Here is a 22041-nt window from a genome sequence, read left to right as displayed (position 1 = left end):
ACACACCACCCTCACCTTTCAGGTATCTAAGCTAATATAAAGTCAGGCAGGATGAATGAATGCGGTACTGAGTGCAGCGCTGAGCAGGAGGAACAGAAGAAGAGGAGAGGTGAGTTCTCCTGACCCCTCATCAGACGGCAGAGGAGAAAGGGGAAGAATACGCCATTGTGCCCGAGCGCCGGAGATGATGAAATTCAAGATCCCCGCGCTGTGGCTTCGTCTTAATCTGGGGGCCCAACCCCGCACTAGGCTAATCCCTCCCCGTCGAATTACTGGCCCTGGTTTGATTGTATTTTGTCATTGAAAATGGCAGTGTCAAACACTACCTTTTTCTCTCCTCTATTTGTTCGTCTGCCAAGGCGAATCGCATAATCAAAAGATGGAGAGAGAGAGAGAGAGTGAAGAAGAGAAAGCGATGAAGGGAGAGAGAGGTGGCAGGCTGAAAATGGCTACACAGTAGTATCTCTAAATTGCATGCTACCCTTGCCTTTCACCCTTTTTCAAATAGGCGCGTATTATCAAAAAGGTGGGCAAATTGAGAGTCAAAAGATTGGACGGCTATATTTGAAGGCATTGTGCTGACAGGCTCTTTTGTGTGTGTGTATGTGCATAAGGTGGGGTAATGTGTGTATGTATGTCTGTGTGTATTCTCTCTGCGTTTGCATATCAACCAAAGCTGGAGATGGTAGACCAACTTCCCTCATCTTCAAAGCTTTGAGGGAGGATTTAAATAACGCACAGACCCACACACACACGCGTACACACATAGGACTGTTGTATTTAAAGTGAGCAGCTATCATGTCTGAATACATTGAATATACAGTGATACACACTCCAAGGCTCACTCTCCCTGCTCCACCCCCCATCTCTCTCCCTCCAAGTCACACTTCACCTTTTTTCACTCACATTACATCAATGTCACTCAAAAAAGAAGGAATTTCCAAATCTATGGCTGCTCTGCCAAATCGCTGCTTACACTGTTTGACAGCCTGTCTGCTGCATGTTTCCACGTTTTAAATATTGGTTTTGAAATTGCCACTTTAAGGACTCATGGCTTTTAACTGCCTCTTTTAATACTTTAAACCTACACAATCGTTGCATTAAGGGTGAATGTGTTTTCGCTGCATTCGTCACACACTCTTACAAACATGGTAAATAACCCGGTGAATTCTGATCTTTTCTAGAACATTTGCTTAGTTTTAATTACATGTAATGTTTTGACATCCAGAGGTAGGGTGTGGGGACAACTGTCCGCTTTAATGCAGCATGTATAGACCAACATTTGACTTACTTAACTATGTACAGTATATTGAGGGATTTTTTTAAAATCATGGCTTATGGTAATGTTTCTGTCCCCCCTCAGGCCATGTTGTTACTGCTTTCTTTCCCCTCCTCTATCTCTCTTCCTCTCTGTCTCTTTCTCCCTTTCAGTCCTCTCTCTGAGGTGATGTCCTGTCTATTGTGGACCACATCCAACTCCATTAAGGCCATTTCCACTCCACATTCCTCCCACTTTCGCACACTCATACAGTCACACACCAACACATAGTCATCTCACCGCTCACACAGTGAAAAACCATGACACCCAACCACTCGCACACACACAAGCTAACCTACCTCCATTACCTATACACACACACACATACACACACATACCCTCCCTCTGTATTGTACCCATGGTGTGTATATTGCCCCCCTCCCTCCCCTCTCTCTGTCTGGAACACATTACGTAGGCCAGTGGCTTGTGAGCGCTGACTGGGCCTCGGGGAAGAAAAACACAATTATTTCAGCCCTTGGCTATTCACGCAAAGGTGACAAAAGCTGGTATGAAGTATGAAATCCCAAAAGTTTCTCCCGTGCCGAGGCCGACAAATTGGGATTAATTTGCGCTCGTGTGCACGCATGTGTCTCCAAAGTTTTCACCTTTGCTCGTTTCCCATTTCTTAAATAGTTTGGAGAACTCAAAGGGCCTAATTTATTGTGTTATAAAGAAGGGCGCATGTGTTCGTTGGTGTTGTTCATGTGTGCTCACGGTGCTAATTTTGAATAATATATGCTTTATAGTTAAAAGCTGGAAGGATGTAAATTAGTGTGTGTGTCTGTCTATGTGTGTGTGTCACTGTAGGGAGGCGGGGGGGTTCTTAGTATGGGATCACACATTCACACACGCTTTCCAAATTAATTTAATCTAATTAATCGCCCTGAGGAGAGGCAACAGATGCTGGTGATTACCCCCCATGCTTGGACCCCTCCCCACACAGGCACATACACACAACCACAAACACACAGTGAGCTTGCACTGGAGGCGTACACACATAACTATTGCAACTCTAAATGCTGCCATTTTCTGCTACTACGCAGCTAAAATGTATTATTTTTGTTCATTGAAGCACATACAGTATTATGGGATGACTAAGAAAATGAAGACACACACACAATATAGAGCAAATTACTCCACAGAATTAAGCTCCCAGCATAAAAAAACAATGTGTGTGTGTGTGTGTCTGTATCTCGCTGTGTGTGTCTGTGGGTGTGTTGGTGTCATTGGTGAGAACCTGCACCTGTGTCTGGAGGGCTATGTATGTGAGTGTGTGTCCAGTCAGTTATGCGTTAGGGTGCTCTGTGTGTGTGTTAGTGGGTTGTAGGTGGCTGTGGAGGCCGGGTGGTCCCTCCTGTCGCCCTAATAGGCTTACTGGCCCCCTAATCCACACCACACCACCCCGTCACATGGCTGGTCTGCTGACTAACTGCTACCACCACCATGAGGTGTGTGTGTGTGTGTGTGTGTCTCTAACGACATCTCTGTGCAGGTGTCTTATTTGTGTGTGACCGTATCTGTGTCTGAGTGTGTGTAGGGTGGTGTTCATCTGGGACACTGTCTATTTGTATTCTTTGTGTGGTGTGTGAGTGAGTCAGAGAGAGAGACAGCACAAATATTTTTGTATAAATAAAACAGCCCATTGTAAACTAAATATCTATGTGATTTGGACATTTGGCCCAACAAATCAACTGAAATGAGGTCTGGGTACTTGTGTTTGGGCGTTTAAACCACTTTCTAATATTTAATAGATTAAAAGATTAAATGGCCAATTGAAAAAACAATCTATATATATTAATATTGCTCTTTTCGCAGCTGTACCTTTAACATATATTATTATTCATGTTTTTCTTTGAGCGCACACTAGAGCTGCAATGATTACTTCATCAACAGAAAAGTAATCGGCAACTATTTGTCTGTGGATTAATCGTTAATCGAATAATCTGTCTTGCTAAAATGTCTGAAAATGCCAGTGTCAGCCTCTCAAATATGGAGACTGCTGCTCCTCCTGCTTTTCTCTCTTCTATATCGCATTAAACTAAATGTCTTTGAGTTTTGGACTGACAAAACAAAACATTTAAAGACATCACCCTGGACTCTCAGAAGGTTGGATGGCCTTAATTCACTATTTTCTGAATGATTAGTCAATTAATTGTGAAAATCAGCAGATTAATCAATAATGAAAAAAGTCGTTAGTTTCAACCCTAGCACACACACACACATGCTTGCATTCACACACAGGCACACCCTGCTCTGTGCAGCTTTTGGCACACTATCTCTTGGCACACACCATATCTTCTATCTGTGTGTGTGTGTGTGTGTGTGTGTGTGTGTTTTTGCTTACATGCATACATGCATGTGTTTGTTAATTAAACTGATTAAACTGTTGCCCCTGATGATGTGGGGCTTTGCTTTCTGTGCTTGCGTCATCTTTTTCATACTGTCAGTGTGTGTTTGTGTGTGTGTGTGGCTTTGTATTTAGTCTCTCTTCATATTGTTTTGTCTGCTTAACTGTTTTATCTTTGCCCTGTTTATTCTTACATCTCTTGTCCTTGTGTGCTTGTATGCCCCCCTCCTCCGCATGCTGTGTGTGTGGGACATATGTTTGCAGTGTGTGTGCCACGTGCATACAGTCTGTGTGTGTGTCTTAAGGTTTGCATGTGTGACTTTGTATTTGTGTGTTGTGTGAGTGAGTGTGTCTTGTCCCACTGGTCCAGGTTGTGACCTCGGCTTTCATCTCCTTAGTCTGAGGCTCCTGCAGCCCGCTGCGCTCCGCTCCCGGCCAACAACGCAGCAGATGTCACCAGACACTGCAGCAAACACACACACAGTCTTATGTACACTGTCTTATACACATAGTGTTTCTCCCTCATATACACATTAGGCATATACACAAGGTACACATACAGTATATAATCTCACACACACACAGACACACACGCACTCCCTGTCACACACAGACACATATATGGATACATTTCTGGCCCAACACACACATTCAGAGTCTGAACCAGCCCAAACAGGTTTTGTTTTGCCTCATACAGTGTGACATTTGACCCCAAAATAAACATCAAAACACAAGTGTCACCTGGGAAACATCCGTATTCCCACCTGTGTGGCCTTCACACGACTGACCCAACAGCCTAAGTTAGTGTGTGTGTTTTGACTGGAGATGTTGATGTGACAAACTGCGGATCACACCATGCCTTCAGTATTTTGGCAAAACTTAAATGGATGATGACGCATTTGTGAAATATACACATTAGGCACAAAAGGGGGAGCGATACAGTAACCTAAACAAGGTGAGATATTGTGATTGGTTGGCCAAAAGAGGGGCAAGACCTATCTGCTGACAGTCGACTGCTAACGAGATTTGTTGTGTTTGTAGTGCACTGCAAGCTAATACCAATACACTCTCTGTGCATCCAGATCTGCTTGTGTAATGGCATCCCTGCCAGCGAAAGAACTTGTGAGTCTCAGTCAAAGCTAGGGCTGCATGATATTGGGAAAGACTGATATTTTTAAATAATGAACCATTCTAGAATTATCGGCCTGGTTTTTGGAAATGGATTTTTATTCTGTGGACTTTTCTGAGGGGTAGGAGGAGGATAATAGGTTGTTAAATACACTGGTTGACTCAGCGTGATGCCTTTTTACTCATTTAATGCTCTTCTATCAATCCAGGCTGAAGTCAGTGATCTAACATAACTCCCTTATGTTACTCCCATCCTGCTTCTCTTATTTTCAGGTTGCAGTTGACAAGTGTGGCATGCTTTGGTTGTTCATCAGACAGACCTCTCTTGTAGATTAACCTTAGTGTTAATAGTACGATTCCAGCAATGCTGCTCCAAACCGTAGATGGGAGACCTTTGGTTTATTCAGGCTAACTCAGTTAGCTCTACCCTGACTTGTAGCTGGTAACTAACTCTTATAGTTTGGCCACTCGATGCGATGAAGAATGGTCAGGAAATGTCGTGATAAGGTTGCCAGACTACATCACAGTACACATGTAACCTGTCTAAAAGCGGCCAGTAGCATTAGTCCTGGAAAATGATAACCGTGTGAGTTTTCCTTTTATATCAAGCAGCACAAAAGTTGTAGCAGGACGTGTTTTAGTTAATTTGCCGAACCTGACATTCCGCATCCTGTGATTGCACACGTGCACATCGCAATGTTGGTGCTGAAACGATATATCCTGTAGCCCATGTCGAAGCAGACACAACTTGCATGTATCTCAAAACAAGAGGCAAACAGTGGCGTATTAAACAGATTTCAGCACCGTTTTTTTATGAAGTTTGTGTCACTATCTGTATGCCACAGCATTTTTTAGTCCAACTTCCTACCTGATACTGGGTGTTTAATAATAATAATAATAATAATAATAATAATAATACATTTTACAACAGCAAATCTCAGGCATCATGGTAGGTTTATGCCACATACCATGTATTCTGAACGTCCGTGTTTCTATTTCAGTGGGGAGCCTTTTTAATAGGCAGTCCTTCTCTCTTTCCCGAAGTACACTGTCTGACAAGTATCAGTAGAAGTTTAAAATCATTAAAATATACTTTTATTTAAAAATGTTAGGACGATATTAAATTGAAGAAATCTAATTTCTGTTACAGTTTGATGGCTGTTGTCCCAGGCCAAGCATTTTGGGGCCCTGCAGGGGTTTGCCGGCGCCTCTGTGTTGTACAGGCTTGTGCCAGTCTAGAAAACAGGCTGTACCTCCTCCTCCTGTTACTGCCTCCTGTCCCCAAGCTGACCCAGAAGACACACTGACTCACACACCTAAGCACTCACGAACACACACACATTCACCTACAAACACACATGCTGGCAAGGTTCAGCAGAGGTGTCTACTGTATCAGGTTTTTTTGGGGGGTTGGTGTAAAATGAGACTCGAACCAGCAACAGTGAAGTGAAGAAATCAGAGGAGGAGGAGAGGGAGACAAAGTAGTGAGGAAGGAGGAAGACTGAGATGTAGTTTGTTCGAGGTGTGTTGACTTGTATTTGTAAGCATCATGTCACTCATTGACTGTTCCTGTTCTTTAAATTGATTTGTGTGCAAAACCTGACACATCAAGTGCAGCCCCTTAAGTTGCAGAGCATTAATACAGATGAGGTCATTAACTTCTTTCCTATTAAGTTGCCATTTTCCAGTTCACATTGCTAAGTCTTCCATTTCTTAAATAATTTCTGAGTGCTACAGTCCTGATATCTCAGCAGAGGCTCTTAGGTGTGCGTTGTTGGCTGCCACACCCTCTGCTATCAGTCATCTCTGAGGTCGCCCTCTATCACTTCATGGCTTCACATCCTGTCACCTGCCCTCCTCGGTCAGCTCTAATCAGACTCTTCCTCATCTGTCTTCGTCCTCATCTTACCTTGTTTTGGTGTCATGGCTTACTGATGGGTGGTCAGACAGTTCTGGTGCAACGTGAGGCATGATTGGACAGCGTAACAGTTATTATCTCCATCTCTCAGTTATTTATTTTTCCTCTGTGCGACTTAAGATGGCTGCTCGCGATGGAGACAGGCCTGTGTGGCCCGCAAAACACTGCGCTCTGCAAATCCCCCTGTTTATCCACAAGCTTGACCCGCTGGGCCTGCGTGGGCGGGTCGTTGGCTCGGTAGATATGTGCAATGTGTGTGTGGGCGGTGGTGGCGAAAGAATATGTGTGGAGAGGTTTGTGATGAACTTAGGTTAAACTTGTGTGTAGGGTGACTCGTTTGACATTATCTCGTCAAGATCCGCTCACAGTGAGTACGTGCGAGTGTGTGTTTTGTGTATGAGCATTTTAGGGAGTGAACACACACATGCACAAACACACACACAGTTACTGGCAAACTGAGGCGACTGTTCTGCTAAGTGGCAATGAATAGGGTCTTGTGATGTGCTCTGATGCCAGTGCTAAGCCAGCCACTGACAGTTAGACTGATCCCCAAATGTGTCTCTGTCTCTGTTTGGGATATAAATCTGTACTTGGAGTACCGCACCCAGAGAGAATGGGGTCAGGAATTTGAGGTGTCTTGCAGTAAAGGTGTACACCCGTGGGTGTTGAGGAGGTGTGATGAAGGACATATTTCCACCATGAGAGAGGGGCATATTGGGTGTGTCTCTCATCAAAATTTGCTTAGAAATGTCCCTTAAATTAAGGTAAAATCATAAAGAACATTACTAGAGCTGCTCTGTTTTGAATGTCTTCAGCAACTCCTGTGTTATCAGTTGATAAAAGGCCTGTTGAGACAGTATGGTGACCCTTGCCCCCCTTAATGCTCGTTACCTCCTGCAAAGAAGTTATGTTTTCGATTTGTTTATTTGTTGGTGTGTTTGTGTGTCCATCAGCAGGATTACAGAAAAACTACTGGCCTGATTTTTTTGGAACTTGGTGGTAGATTGTTGCATGGGCCAAGGAACAAGAAGAATTTCACTTTTGTTAACACTCTGTCCCTCCAGGATTTTGCAGGCTTTTTTGGGATTGAAGAGGCCTGAAAAGCCTGATTTCACGGCAGCTTTTCAAAAAAATGCGATAGATTTTGGTATGTTTATAGGCGTTTTTAAAAATAAAATTACGTTGGCAAGTGAAAATCACTGCTGCTTGAAGCAGTGCTGAAGGACTGTCTTTGTGAGCCCCCCTCTCCTGCTCTCTTTGCCCAGTTAGCACAAGCTAACACGGCAGCAGCAGCTAACACCCAACGCCAAGCTCTTAAACAGTCCCAACAATCTCATGCAGACATTAGAACAGCTCAACTCTGTCGTTAAACCCGTTAATAATCGTTAGGTAAGATGAGCCGTGTGATGCTAACAGTAAGCTCACTGAGTCACTGTGTCACACAGCTCACACTCCTGCAGCTGTAGTCTCATGATAAACAGAGACAGAAAGTGGGACATGTAGGGGCTGAGTGAATCAATATCTTGTGTGCAGCTCTACAATGAAATTAGATTTTTAAATAGTCAAATTTGCGGTGATTGGACAAAATTGCAAGGTCACACAGATCGTCAGCCTCCTGAGAGGACTGAACATTGCAGAATAGGGCATGTGGGTTTGGTGGAGGCCTGTGCTCCCCAGGTGCCCTTCAAGTTAGTTATAGGCAGGGTTAGAACATTAACTTTTTGTCGACCCACCACTGTGGCTGGTGGTTTCCAAGATCTACCAGCTGCACAATAGAATACCAATGTTTTGGTTTTTTTTGGCTGCCAATTTCTAACCCTGGTCACGAGTGCCCCATGAATCTGTAAATTCAGGCTTATGCTCCTGTTTCATGATTTCTAAGTCATAAAAAAAGATCATAGACCAAATAGCTCATCCTCAGTGTACACGTTTAGATATGATAAAAAGCTGTTTGTGTTTCTGTGAGTGTGTCTCACATGTAGATGCACATAAACAGAATCTGGGAACCCTATTGTTCTTTCACGGAAAAGGAATTTCAAAGAACAAGCGCTCACCCATGCGCACATATGCACACACACATGCACACACACTAAGGCACACCAGCTCCTTATCCAATCCCTCCACTAATTCCCCCTTGGTAGAAGGTGTTCATTGTTTCTCTTTCATTCTAATCTCTCCCTCTCCTCTTTTTAAAATCCATATTAGATTCTCTTTGAGTTGGCCACAATCAGAGGCACTGAAGCAGAGCATCACCCTGCTAATGCTCTTTGTCTCCCCAGATTTGTCACTTAGCATGGAGAGTACACCTTTGTCATGGAGCAGGGTGGGAGAGAGGCAGACTCTCACTTGGGGCAATTGTTTCTTGTCACAGGCCATCTCAACCCCCCCCCCCTTAAGCAAATCAGCTTTGCTCTGGATTAGGGCCCTATCATAGCTCTGTCAGATCTCAGCAGCCTGCCTAAAACAGCTAAAACAAACAGATCTTAAATGTGAGAATTGAGTGGATGTGGAGATTCTGATTCCCAAAAGTCTCTGTGTTGTCTTTACCTGGAAATCATCAGTTGATATCTCTGAAATATAGAAGTTCCATACTGAGATCTTGTTGGCCGTTTTATCAACAAAACCCTTGAGCCTCTTAACATCCTTTTCTCTGTTATCTGGTGGTGACGCTACAACGAAATGGGAGGAGTATCACAATACTTTGTTAGAGATGTTAGGAAATCTATTATGATTTTAAACATGCATCATATTAACTTTCCCCTCTGTTTTTGTGTCCACGACCTTCATTTTACAAAATATATCTTCCCATACAAGGATATAAAATGACCCCGAACCAGTCTAGAAGCAGTCTCCCCTCATCACAAAGGCAGTAAAGTGTACAGGCTAACATTAACTTTTTCAAAACACCTACTAAAGAGCTCAATGCCATTGATTCACTTTCAAGGATGAAGGAGCTCACAAAAACATAGGAGTGATCATCTGGATTTGCAAAAGTTTTCCTTCCATTCCTTTTCGACAACAATCCCACTCTTCCACCTCTTGCATATTTTACACTGCAGACACTGAGCTGGAGCAAAAACATTGAGCACAGCAAATGGCTTTGTTAGTCTGTGAAGTGGTAAAGCAATATGAAAGTTAAGTGTAAAGTTGTTTTAAAACCAAGCAGAAAAAGTTAGCAAACCAGTAGTCTGCCGTTGCTGTTGTTGTTTGTAGCATATGCTCATTATACAAAGCAACAGTGTGCATGTGCAAATTGAGGAATTCATGTAATCATTTCCCAAACGCACCTTAAAAGACATTTGAAATAATCTGCATTTTAGAGACCAACTATTTGCATGTGGACGAGAGGCCAAAGTAAAATGTATATTGACAAAAACATTTGCATATGTGCAGACAGGGCCTAAAAGCTAATGCTTAAATAAGAATTTAGTGGGTAAAGTGAGTGTAAATGGTCACAACATTAATGCTTTGCCCTGCTAGTCAGCATGCTAAGCGCTTTCTAACACTTTTCATAACTGCTCTATGAATAAAAGCCCATATTGTCATTAGTTGGTGCCTGCCGGAGGTTATTTTCTTGCTTTCATAGTGACAAATTGAACCAGATTTTGTCGGCATTGTATCAGTTCTGCAGAAGTGAAGTTTTTGTCTCGGAGTGTGTCCTATAAAATAAGGTTAAAGTTTACAAGAACTTGGGTGGTCGACCATCATCATCATTCATTCTGTAACACACACACAGCCACTCAGTCATCTTCCATTCACTCAAATCTGTCCAACTTTCTACATGAACAGGCATGGACACAGATTTTGCTGGACACACACACACACACACACACACACACACACACACACACACACACACACACCACCAATGTCCGCTGCCGTGGTGAATCTGCCGTCCTGATATCCGAACTGCTGCTTCATGCAGGGGGAGTAATCAATCCTAGATACAGTAGCTGCAGGTATTGGCTCAATGTGTGTGTGTGGTGATGTTATTGGCCATTTTAGGCCTCTATGATGACCAGAGATGGTGAAATGGTGGGAAAAGTGATGAGCAGGCACTTCATAGACCAGGGATGAACTCCTGCTATAATCCTGTCGACCTATCTTTCTCTCTTCCTCCCTCCCCCTCTTGGCTGTGTCTTTCTTTCTCCATCACCCCCTCTGCCTCATTTTCTCCATTCTCCCCCCTCTCTCTACTTTTCTTTCTGTCAGTCTCCTTGCCATCCACCTCTCTGTCTTTCATTTTCGTCTTCTCTACCCTTCTCTCTTTCCATTTCTTGACCACCCCCCCTTCTTTCCAAACCCCCCGTGTCCCTTTCTCTCTCTCCAGCAGAAGTGCAGAGCTAGGGCTTTTGCCTGCTGGTAATTTATTTTCCCATTAGCCCCCTGTCTGAAGTGCATGCTCTGGGTCTGAGTGTGTGTGGGGGGCACTGAGGGCCACCCAAAAGAAAGACCCGGAGAGTCGAAGAGAGGAGGGCACCCTGGACACACTGATAAGGCGAAAGAGAGAGAGAGAGAAGGGGAGGCAGGGTGGGAGGGACAGAAATGAAGGTAGAAAGAGAGGATATGAGATACTGGCTTGGTGTCCATCTAAGCATTTTTGCTGGTTATGAATTGTGATGCAAACTAATTAGAAAAACTGGATGGCAATGGTGGATTTCAGTTCAACAAAGAGTCCATCAACAATTGTGATGATCAATTATTTGTTTGGCGTCTTTGTTTGATAAATGACAGGCATCTGGTGGTTTCAGCTTCTTAACATTGAGGATTTGCTGCTTTTCTTGTTTTATATTGGCCCTAAATGTTGATTCAATATCTTTGGACTCTTAATCGAACAAAACAAGACATCACCTTGGGCTCCTGAAAATTGCAATGTCATCTTTTTCTTATATCAGACATTTCATTAACTGAACGATTAATCCAAAAGTAAACCAACAAAGGCGGCACAGAGGTGCAGTGGTGAGCGTTGTCACCTCACAGCAAGGGGGTTCCTGGTTCGAACCCATGGTGTGGGAGCCTTTGCGTGCCGAGCTTGCATGTTCTCCCTGTGTCAGTGTGGGCTTCCTCCAGGTACTCCAGCTTCCTCCCACAGTCCAAGACATGCAGGTTAATTGGTGACTCTAAATTGTCCGTAGGTGTGAATGTTAGTATGAATGGTTGTCTGTCTCTATGTGTCAGCCCTGTGATAGTCTGGTGACCTGTCCAGGGTGTACCCCACCTCTTGCCCAATGTCAGCTGTGATAGGCTCCAGCCCCCGTGACCCCCAACAGGATAAGCGGTTACAGAAAATGAATAAATAAACCAACAAATTAAGTGATAGCACAAGTTTTAGATGCAGTCTCAGTGTTTACACAGGTTATTGTTCTCATGAGAGGTTTTTATATCAATGTCCATGCTGCAAAATGGCTTTTAACGCTCTCCTGTTAGTGTATTAATTAAATGTGTTCCCTTAAAAATCTTCCTGCCATCCCTGTCCCAGTCAACACTAGTATTTTGTACATTGTTAAATGGGTTTGATGTAAATGTGTATTAGGTGCATCTGTATGCTCAAACAGAGCACATAGTGATGACATTAACATACATTTAAGTTGTGTGTGACGTTGTTGGGATGCTGAGGGGAGTGTGAAGGAAGCTAGTTTGCATGACTGTCATTCAGCCTTTTGGCTCTTTGGTGTAGAGATGATAGCTTTAAGGTCTTATTAATGTTATTGAACCTCTGGAATGTTGCTGTTCTTCAGTGTATTCCTGTGTGGGGTTGGCTTGCAAGCTAGCAAGTGTAGTCTCCAATAAAGCACTCTTCTCTCCCAGTTAGGATTAGACCTTTTAAGGGCTGGTTGGTTTGTGACTCTCCTCCTTTCATCTGCTGCCATCAGAGGCAACCCTGCATTAAAGGCATTCCTCTCTCCACTCTCTGTCTCTCCCTTTGCTTTGTTTTTCTCTAACTTCTTCCCTTTCTTTTCCACAAACACTTATTATCAATATGTGTAATAACGGAGCATGTTGCCTGCCAAACACAGAATATGGCTCCAGAAGCAAGGGATATCACCTGTCAAGGAAGAGTTAATAACTTATAAATTTGTGTACATCTGCTTTGATCAAAGAAAAACTTTTCAAAATGTTTCTAACTGGCCCTCTCCACATTAGGTCAAAGGTCAGGCTCAGCTGCCGCGAGGCTACTCTTTAGTGCAACACACACCGCCGCCATACGCCGTGCGTCAAAACGCCCACCTCCATTATATTCTATGAACCAACCCACACTGGCGCCGGCCGACGTGCCGCACCGCTTTGCTTCAGCCCACTGCTCTATTTCCAGTGCGGCCGGCGCTGCGAGAAAAGCCTTTTATGTACGTCTCGGCTGCTGTAGTATCAACTCCGGTTGTTAAGAAACTCACCCGTGAAATCCAAGTTGTTGTTGCCTCAAAGTTTTTCCTCTTCTTCTTCCGTTACTAGCAGTTGGCAACCGTGGGCAACTAGTGTAGGTACAGCCACCTAGCAGGCTGGGGTGGGAAATACACATCGACGGTGCCGCTGTGCGCCACTGCCAATGTGTGTTGGGGGCGGCACTTGACGGCCACAGCGCCGCGCCGGCGGCAGTGTGTGTTGCACTTTTAGCTGCCATACTGGTAGAATGTTTTTTCTTCTTTCATTTGGAGTCTTCTCACAGTTGGGTTTTTGTTTTCAATTGTTGGTGCACAGTAATTGCTTGTGACTCTGTTTACCCCCACTATCACCTTCTCTTGTGTTGTGAGAGTAGGCTTGTACTGATCGTTCTGTACCTGGCAGTAGGCGCACGCCAGACTGTCCCATATCCAGTTTCTTTACACAAAAAGGACTCCATGTCTGGAGCTCAGTGTCATTTTAAACCATATTCAGCCAAAACTACAGCACACACTGTGCTGTAATCTGCCGTCCTTTCCTTTAAAACAAGCTTAATCCTGCTCTTGTTGTGACTAATCTTCTCTCTTCTCTCACTTCCTTCTCTCACTTTCTCTCGACTGTTTGTCAACCTTGTCATTTTTTTGTTGTTTATTTGTTTATGCCCCCCGGGGACGAGGTGGTGGTCAGTGAAAGATGTTCCCATTTTGGGGGTTTTAAGTTAAATCTGATCCACGAGGTGGTTCTAGTGAAGAGAAATCCTTTTTTTCTACTTGTGTGTGAGAGAGACTGTGTGTGTGTGTGTGTGTGTGTGTGTGTGTGTGTCTATGTGACAATACACATAAAAGCCATTTGCACAGTTCATTCCATTATTAAAACCATTGTTATTGTAATTCACATAACCGCAGTGATAGTATTGCATGCCTTTTATGTTCATTGTTGCCTTTAAAAATACACACTGCTCGGGGAAAAAAAAATAAATCCTCACATATAATAGTAGCAGATGAATAAATTGGTCTTAATCTGAGTGTGTATGTGTGTGCGTGTGTGTGTGTCTGTCTATAACGCATATAGTGCGGTATTCATAGGTGGTATGTAAAAAGGCCTGCCTTATCAGTTATCAGGGGAGGCCAAATTGACACAGAGGAATCACTCCATTGTGTGTGGATTCAAAGAGAGATGTGAGCACATTGGATGTCTCCATTTCCAATAACTGTGACCTTGAGGCGAGAGGAATAGTACTGTGCCCCCCCCCCCCCCCACCTCCAATCTGCTGACTGCTGAATTCAACCAGAGCCAGCTGATTTTGGGTGTCGGGGCGGAGGGCTAATCGGTGCTACCTCAGGGTTATTCTATAGGGTAAATTGAGTTTGGCTTTTATTTTTTCTGATCCGTGTGAATACAAATTACAAAGGTCTGTGTACACTTTTGTGTGGAGTGGAGTATTTGAACCCCCTGTGTGCATATTATCCGCCTTGAGGGTGAGGTTTTGCTTCACATAACTTCACAATAAACACATTTTAAAATGAGAGATAAAGAACAGATATAAGGAAAGAAAAATTATTGTTGTATATAATAAGCAATTTTTCCAGATGTGCAGTTGTAAAAAGACACTTGCACTCAATTAAAAAAATACATGTTTTCCTCAGAACTGTAGTGCTATTTATCAGTCAAGACTGTTAGGTGTGAGTCGCCGAGTGTTGGAGATATCGGAGTAGAAATTGCACTCGGCTTCTGGTGCTCAAAAATGCCAAAACAGAAACCCCAGATGTCTCTTTCCAGAAATTATGACCCGGTTTCTAAAGATAATCTGCAGACCCTGTTGTGAGCAGTTTCATGTAGGAATTATTTTCTTTATACTGAACTACACCCACCAACTGTATCACTGTGCAGAAGGAAGCGTGCATCTACTGCTAGCTCACCGAGCACCACTGAGCTAGCTAACCTTACAGCTCAGCTGAAGAGGACGTCATGATTTCTGGAAAGAGACGCTGCTGTTGAGGTTGTCAAATGTATTTTTTGGCGCTTTGAGCACCACAAGCCAAGAGCCATCTAGTTCGATTATAGAGGAGAGAAGGCAGACATCTCTATGGCTGATATCTTCAATACTCTGCAACTCCCATCAAATCAATCTAGACTGATTAATAACACTACAGGTAAGAGGTATTTATCATTTTGGGGTGAACTGTCCTTTTCATGTAGTGTAAGTGTAACTGACCTCAGGTTGTCCCTTTCATCCAGTTTAGGATTGTTTTGTTTTGTGGCAGCAGGCTTAAGTCAGATAATCATCTGCTTGACGTTTATCATCATCATTGTGATGCCAGAACCATGTTTTTATCCCCCGTCTTCCTCAACAACATACTTAACATCATCACATTCATTTCAGTTATTGACAAATCGGTTGTACAATGCATATTGCCAACAATAGCAGGAGCACAACAGAATCAGAAAGTTGTCAAAATTAAAATTACCATTTGTACATTTGCAGTTCTCTGGTTTCTCCAGTTACACCAGAGATTTGGGATCTTGGTCAGTCCAGGAAAAGATCATGTTGAATTGTTAGTAAATGTGGTGGTATATGGATCAATGTGGAACATCGACCATTAAAATTAGAAACCATCGACTGGTGACCTGTGTTAAAAAACCATTAGCTGATAGGTGTGTGTGTGTGTTGGGCACTTTTTGTTCATTATGTGCTAACACCGCTGAACTGTCTGTGTGTGTGTGAGACCAGGTCTATACAAAGAAGCCAGGTTCTTTTAGCACTCAGCCTAATTAATCCATCTCTCAGTGACAAAAGGATCCCAACCCCTCCTTCCCCTGGCCCGTCCCATTGGCATTTTGGGGCAGAGGGATTCAGCAGGACCCCCGGGCACCCCTCCTGCCCTGACCCCTGCCCCCCCACCAGGGGAGCATCTGTGGATCGATCCAGGGCCAGCTGGCACCAGGGGAGAGGGGCAGGACTGGTACACTAACACAAACACACCCTTCTTGAATGACAGTCATTTATGAAATTAAAGAAGGTAGTGCACAGTGACTGTAGGCTGCTCTTATATCTTTAGTCCTTTTCATGTGTCTTGTCACACGTGGCCTGGTTTGTGTGTGTGTGGTACAAAGCTGTGAGTCAGAGCTAACTGTTGGTTTTAAATGATACCCTGCAGTTGTGTGAAGATGCAGCTAGGGGGCAGCATTCAGCCATCACCCCTCCCTCCTTCTGTCTGTCCTCTCTCTCTCTCTGTCCTTCGTTCTCTGTCTTCCTCTCTCTCTCCCGCTGTGCCCCCTCCACACACACACTCACTCACTCACTCACTCACACACACACTCAAACACACACTCAGGTATTTAGTCATTCCCTGGGAAAGAGAGAGCATATTGATAGTCCTATCCTCTCTGTAATAAATTAAACTTCTGTATTGTCCTTCCCTTTCATTTTACACATTGTCACAACCTCCCAGTCACCCTAATCCCAGCTACCCCCCCTCACTTTCTCTCAAACACACACACACACACACACACACACTCACATGCGAACACACACATTGATTGACAAGCAGCATCCGGGGAAATGGAGCAGATTTCCATTGTTTGCTGTCCCTACTCAAATCTGTTGAAACGGTTATTCCATTCTTGCGCCGGGGTATTTGCATATCCTTAAGTATTTCCTATTTTCAAGATCCCTCTCCCCCTTCTCCTCCCCATCCTCCTTTTTGCTAAATCCCCTCTTCTTAAGTGTTTGGTGCATTTAGCAAATTCATTCATAACGTATCTACATGCGCTATTAGCTTAGTATAATAGCCAGAGTGTAATCTGCAGAGAGATAGGAGGTGAAGAGTTCTTCCCCCCCATCTTACTCTTCTCCTGATGGGCTGCTCTTTGGACAAGCTGGGGTTGGTGGTGGGGCGATGATACGTCATTATATTCCCAAGCCAAAGCGACAAGGCTCAAATGTCAGCACGAAATGTCAAGTGGCCTCGCCAGTCAGTCGGTTAGTTTTCTCTGTAGTTTTTTATTTAATTATTGGTTTGTGCAAGACGCGAGGTGAGAAAGATGGAGAGAGATGGAAGGATAGAGGAGATGTAGGGTGGGAGATGGAAGGATGGAACAGCAGGATAGAAACAGATTCTCCTCATCTTTTCCACGGCAATTTTAGGTTTTATATGTCTTGTACAAATGCGCTTAAAAAAAAGGCTTTCACACTGTGAGCAAAAGTGAGCACATGAAGTTATACGAGAGAATGTGGGGTCATGTCAGATATGGGCTATTTGTTTGGCAGTGAGACATACCTTTCGGACTAAACCAGATATTAATCAAATAAGTGATCGGTGTCTTGGTCTCAATGATTTAAAGCTGTAGTTGGTAACTTTTATAGAAATAACTTTTTGTCGTATTTGTTGGAGCTGCTTGTATATCCTGACAGAAGTGCGTAAGACAGGTAATTTGTACTAACAAATCATGTTCCTCCTCTTAGTGCCCCCAATGGCATTTTCCTGTGACCAAAACAACCAATCAGAGCTGGAGAGTTTGTCACCTGGCTGCCATGTTGAAAACAGTTGAGCCAAAATGAAGCACCGTCCACCAGCTGGGTTACAAACCTTTTAATTTTACAGTTAAACAGTACACTAAAACATATTTCTGAAAACATTAGAGGTGAAAAATAGGCAATGTAGTTGAAGAGACTCTGCCTATTTTGGCAGTTTGCAGTGATTGACATGATGGACAACTGTGTTGCAGACTCCTTGCCTCTGATTGCTTTTCCTTCAGCTGTGGTGGATTCTAACAAATGCTATTAGAGGCACTATGAGGAGGAAGAGGAACAAGATAGTCTTTCGGCAAATATGTTTAAAAGTTATTTTCATAAAAGTTACCAGCTGTAGCTTTGAGGAACTGAATTGGCTATGTGCACAGTTCATTGTGTCCACCTCTTGACTATTTTCAACCACAATATGTTTAATTTAATCATAGTCTGCACACCCAGCAGTAATGTTTTAATTAGGGGTGTTGGAAAATATTTGCACACTTGAGTATTGCAATATTTTGTTTTGTGATCTGTATTGATTCTCAAAAACACTATCAAATTTTAATTGCTTACAATTTTTTTATTTTCTTAATTTGTTTACCTAAAGAGTCCTGCAAGCACTCTATTTTTTATTGATACAGGCAAAGGTTAATTCCTTTGCTGAGATTGCCCAAAATGTAGTGTTATGATGCTGGATGTTACAGGGATTGTGATAAACAAAAATTCAGATTCCACTGTTTTGATTGGTGGAGTGACAAATTTTAAAAAAATTTAAAACAGTATATCACCTTGCTTATAGTACCGCACTCTATCGCAGCAAATTGAATCATAAGCCCTGGATTGTGATGCATATCATATCGCCAAATTTTTGCCAACACACTGCCCTATTTTTAATGACTAGTAATGAATAGTAAGAGCTGAAGTCACAGTACACATTTACATGCAGGGTTAGTACGTGTTGACTGGCCCACAGATTTCTAGACCCTATTTGCAGCTTACATAGTTTCTCACTATATTACCAATAGCTTTACCACTCTGTACTGATACCAAGTGTGTGTGTGTGTGTATGTGTGTGTGTGTGTGTGTGGGAGAGAGAATGAATACCCTGCGGTCCTTCGCGATAAGGCTGAGATTGAGTTTTCCCCACAGATCCAAAACCTCTGCAGTGTGTGTGTGTTTTTGTGTGTGAAGACATCAGGAAACAGGCAATGTAAAGAGCTTGTATCACTTTATCTACCGTACACGCCGGAGTGTATGTGTATATGTATATGTGCTCTCAAACTGGTGTTGTGTGAAAGAGAGCTAGCTGCTCCGCTTTGTGCGGCATTGTGCGCACAAGAGGATGAATCCTCGGGGCTCTATTCACAGCTCAGACAAGAAGGTATTTTTCTGTGGTATAATAACACCAGTATGTGTGTGTCTGTGTGTAGGTGTGTGTACACTACAGTTACATATGCTGTTTTTAGACATCCATGCAGTGAAAAAGAGACAGAGCAGGGAGAGCACTGCCTGCTGCTCTCATTCCACATGGCCTGTGAAGGGACATGTGTGCACCAGTGTCTGATCCTTACGTTGGATTCAGTCTGTCGTCATGCAAATGAACACATATCAGTTAACCAGGGAAATGTGGCAGTTCCCCCATCACAAAAACAGAATCTGTGACAACAGAGGAGGCACAACAGAAAAGAGGGGACATGGTATGAGAGTGGTATCAACACAGCGAGGAGGTGAACCAGTCTGCTATTCACTGACAGCATGGTGGTGGTGGGGGGCAGACAAAAGCCTGGAACATCCCCAACTGTTTAGTTTCCATATCTAGCAGTCAGTGACAAGGCTTTCCGGCAGTTCTTATTTTGCACACACTGTCCTCTGGTGAGCGGCTTGCATGCGTACACACACACACACACACATGCACGCACGCGCACACACACACACACACACACACACACACACTGTCACTGATTCTATAACTCTTATCACCTGGTCTGTGGCATATTCCCAAATTCCAATTTGACTGCTAGCCCCTGGCCCAGAGCACATCTCTGAAAAGAAGTGCAGCAAAAATGGCTTCAGCATGGACCTTTGATAGGAAATATCAGGGAGGATTTCACAACTGAATTCACAATGAGGATGCAGGAGGGCACAGATTTGTAGCTTGTTCGTGATTACCAAGAAGGATGTTAAACTATGAACATTCGTTTTTTTCTTTGCTTTCCAATTGATCCCTGTCATGCCAATGCTATGCACTGTAAATTCAGTAATATTGGACTTTATTCACCTAAATGTGCTTCATCTTTCTCCCCCTCTCCAGGAGTCTCCATCCGGGCGGAGGAAGGCCTTGGCCACCAGCAGTATAAACATGAAACAGTACGCCAGTCCGATGCCGACACAGACAGATGTCAAACTCAAGTTCAAGCCCCTGTCAAAGAAGGTGGTGTCAGCCACACTGCAGTTCTCCCTCTCCTGCATCTTCCTCCGAGAGGGAAAGGCCACGTAAGTCTTGGTCTCCTTGTGTAACGTCGTCCTGTGAGTTTGAAGCTCATAAGTAGGGCTGTATCAAACTCAGAATAATGTCAGTCAAATCAGATCCGGTTGTTTAATATCTGACACATTTTTTTCCCATATAAAGTTTTAAAGTTTAACCGGAGCTCAGTAGGACGTTCAGTGACACCAGCATTCATGTGATATAACAAACACGCTAACTGCGCTATCGACAGATCAGAAATGTGCAATAACATTTTTTTTTGCTGACGCTAGATATCAAACAAAAGCCAAACTGTGTCGTATTAAGTTGCTGCGCTGTAAACTCACTGCCCTTCAAGCAGAAGAGTGAAAATAATTTTATCCCAAAACCTTACGGTGAAAAGTTTCTCCTCCTCTGTGCCGCTGTGTCACGTCCACGGTATTGAGACAGTCAAGAGCGCCCACTCCACAGCAAAATCTGGGGACCAAAACATCCCGAGAAGTACACTGCAAAGCATTGACACTGACGAGCAACGACTTGAAGCTATCTCAGTCGACTGAGGGGTTTCAGACTGATGTTTCGAATCTCCAACTTTCAAGGGGCAGTACTACTCACAATGGTTAATTTTTGTAGGCTTTTTTCTGAGGTACAAACTCCTCTGGATGACCTTTTTGTTCCTGCTATTATTGAAGTTTTTATTGCGAGTCTTTAAGGAATATACTGGACGTGATGTGCTCAGCTCTGTAAGGAATCACATTAAGATAATCTGTCTGGGTATGTGAGTTGTTCTACTGAATGTGTACCCTTATTATAAAGATGTATAAGAATATACACACACATAATATATGTACACAAAAATGTATATACATTTCTCACTGAGTCTTAGATTCTTTGATTGCACAAAGTTTAATTTACAGACACACACTCAGTGTTTGCAGCTTCTCATTCATTCTCACATATTCATCTTTGATACCACCAACTTTCATTTGAGGACACACACTCTCAATCGCGGTGTTTGCCGTTTGTTGTTCATTCTAATGTGATAGCAGCAACTTTCATTTAAAGACAGCCGCACGCACACAAGCCCATACTGAGCAAGAGCAGAGCAACAAGGCCTTTGTTGTGGCGCGGACGGCGGGTCGATGGCGCGTAACCCTTGTTAACCCTTCGGGGAATGATGTCGACCACACACAAACAAACTCAATCACACCAGTTCAAATGAGCCTCTGGGCCTGGGAAACACCAAACACAAAGAACAGAGGGGAGAATACATTGATTATGATGGAGCGGTGGTTTTGAGGGACCGAGGGGGAGTACACAAGTCTACATGAAATACAAGGAATACTGTAGAAGTTGATACCACTGTGAATAAAGTGGTGGTGGGGGAAAATGAGAGACAAAGGATGGATGGGAAAGAGTGAGAGATGGGAGGCTGAGTAGGGATGAGAGACAAAATCTTAATTTGTGACAAGTGAAGTTAAAGTATCAGGGGACTGTGACAGGAAGGTGTAGAGACTGATGTCTGAAGTAAAGGTGGAGACAAAAGATAAGGCTGGAAGGCCATGAAAATCCTTATGTATAATCAAGTAGTGTTAGGCTGGTGTGAAAATTTTATATTTTGCTAAACACCGCACCAGTATACCAGACTTTACCACTCGGTGTTGCACTTCATTCAGCAGCAGCTCCCGACTTGAACATAATGAGAGTGCGTCATTATTCCACCTCGCTGTTTTGTATAAAAAGTACAACACAAAGGAGAGGCATTGTTGTTCCGCCGTTAAGCCGGCAGTGGATGTAGTAACAAAGCCCAAACTACGTCTGTGTTAAAGGAACAGCTATCATAGCAGAACTAGACACTGTGAGCGCCCATGAGAGGCTCACCTCTTTCGTCAGCTTCAGATCCTAAATATTGCCATATTGCCATAGTTTTAGTTTTCTTTGAGACCAACTGTCATGTCTCGTCACGTCACCCCAA

The 22041-nt window shown here is 43.4% G+C and overlaps 1 protein-coding gene across 5 annotated transcripts in view; it reads left to right on the top strand.

Moving 5' to 3' along the window:
• The window catches only part of ehbp1 (EH domain binding protein 1), a 162787-nt gene that overhangs the window by 27994 nt on the left and 112752 nt on the right, over positions 1-22041 (top strand). For all 5 annotated transcript variants that reach the window (XM_033612644.2, XM_078160960.1, XM_033612643.2 and 2 more), the window contains exon 6: positions 19914-20095. In XM_033612644.2, coding sequence (XP_033468535.1) covers positions 19914-20095 — 182 coding nt within the window. The remainder of the gene's footprint in view (positions 1-19913; positions 20096-22041) is intronic.

The sequence above is a fragment of the Epinephelus lanceolatus genome, chromosome 17 (genome assembly GCF_041903045.1).
Source record: "Epinephelus lanceolatus isolate andai-2023 chromosome 17, ASM4190304v1, whole genome shotgun sequence".
Classification (NCBI taxonomy): Eukaryota; Metazoa; Chordata; class Actinopteri; order Perciformes; family Serranidae; genus Epinephelus; species Epinephelus lanceolatus.
Note: the sequence above shows the minus strand (reverse complement) of the source record. Positions and strands in the feature narration are given on the sequence as shown.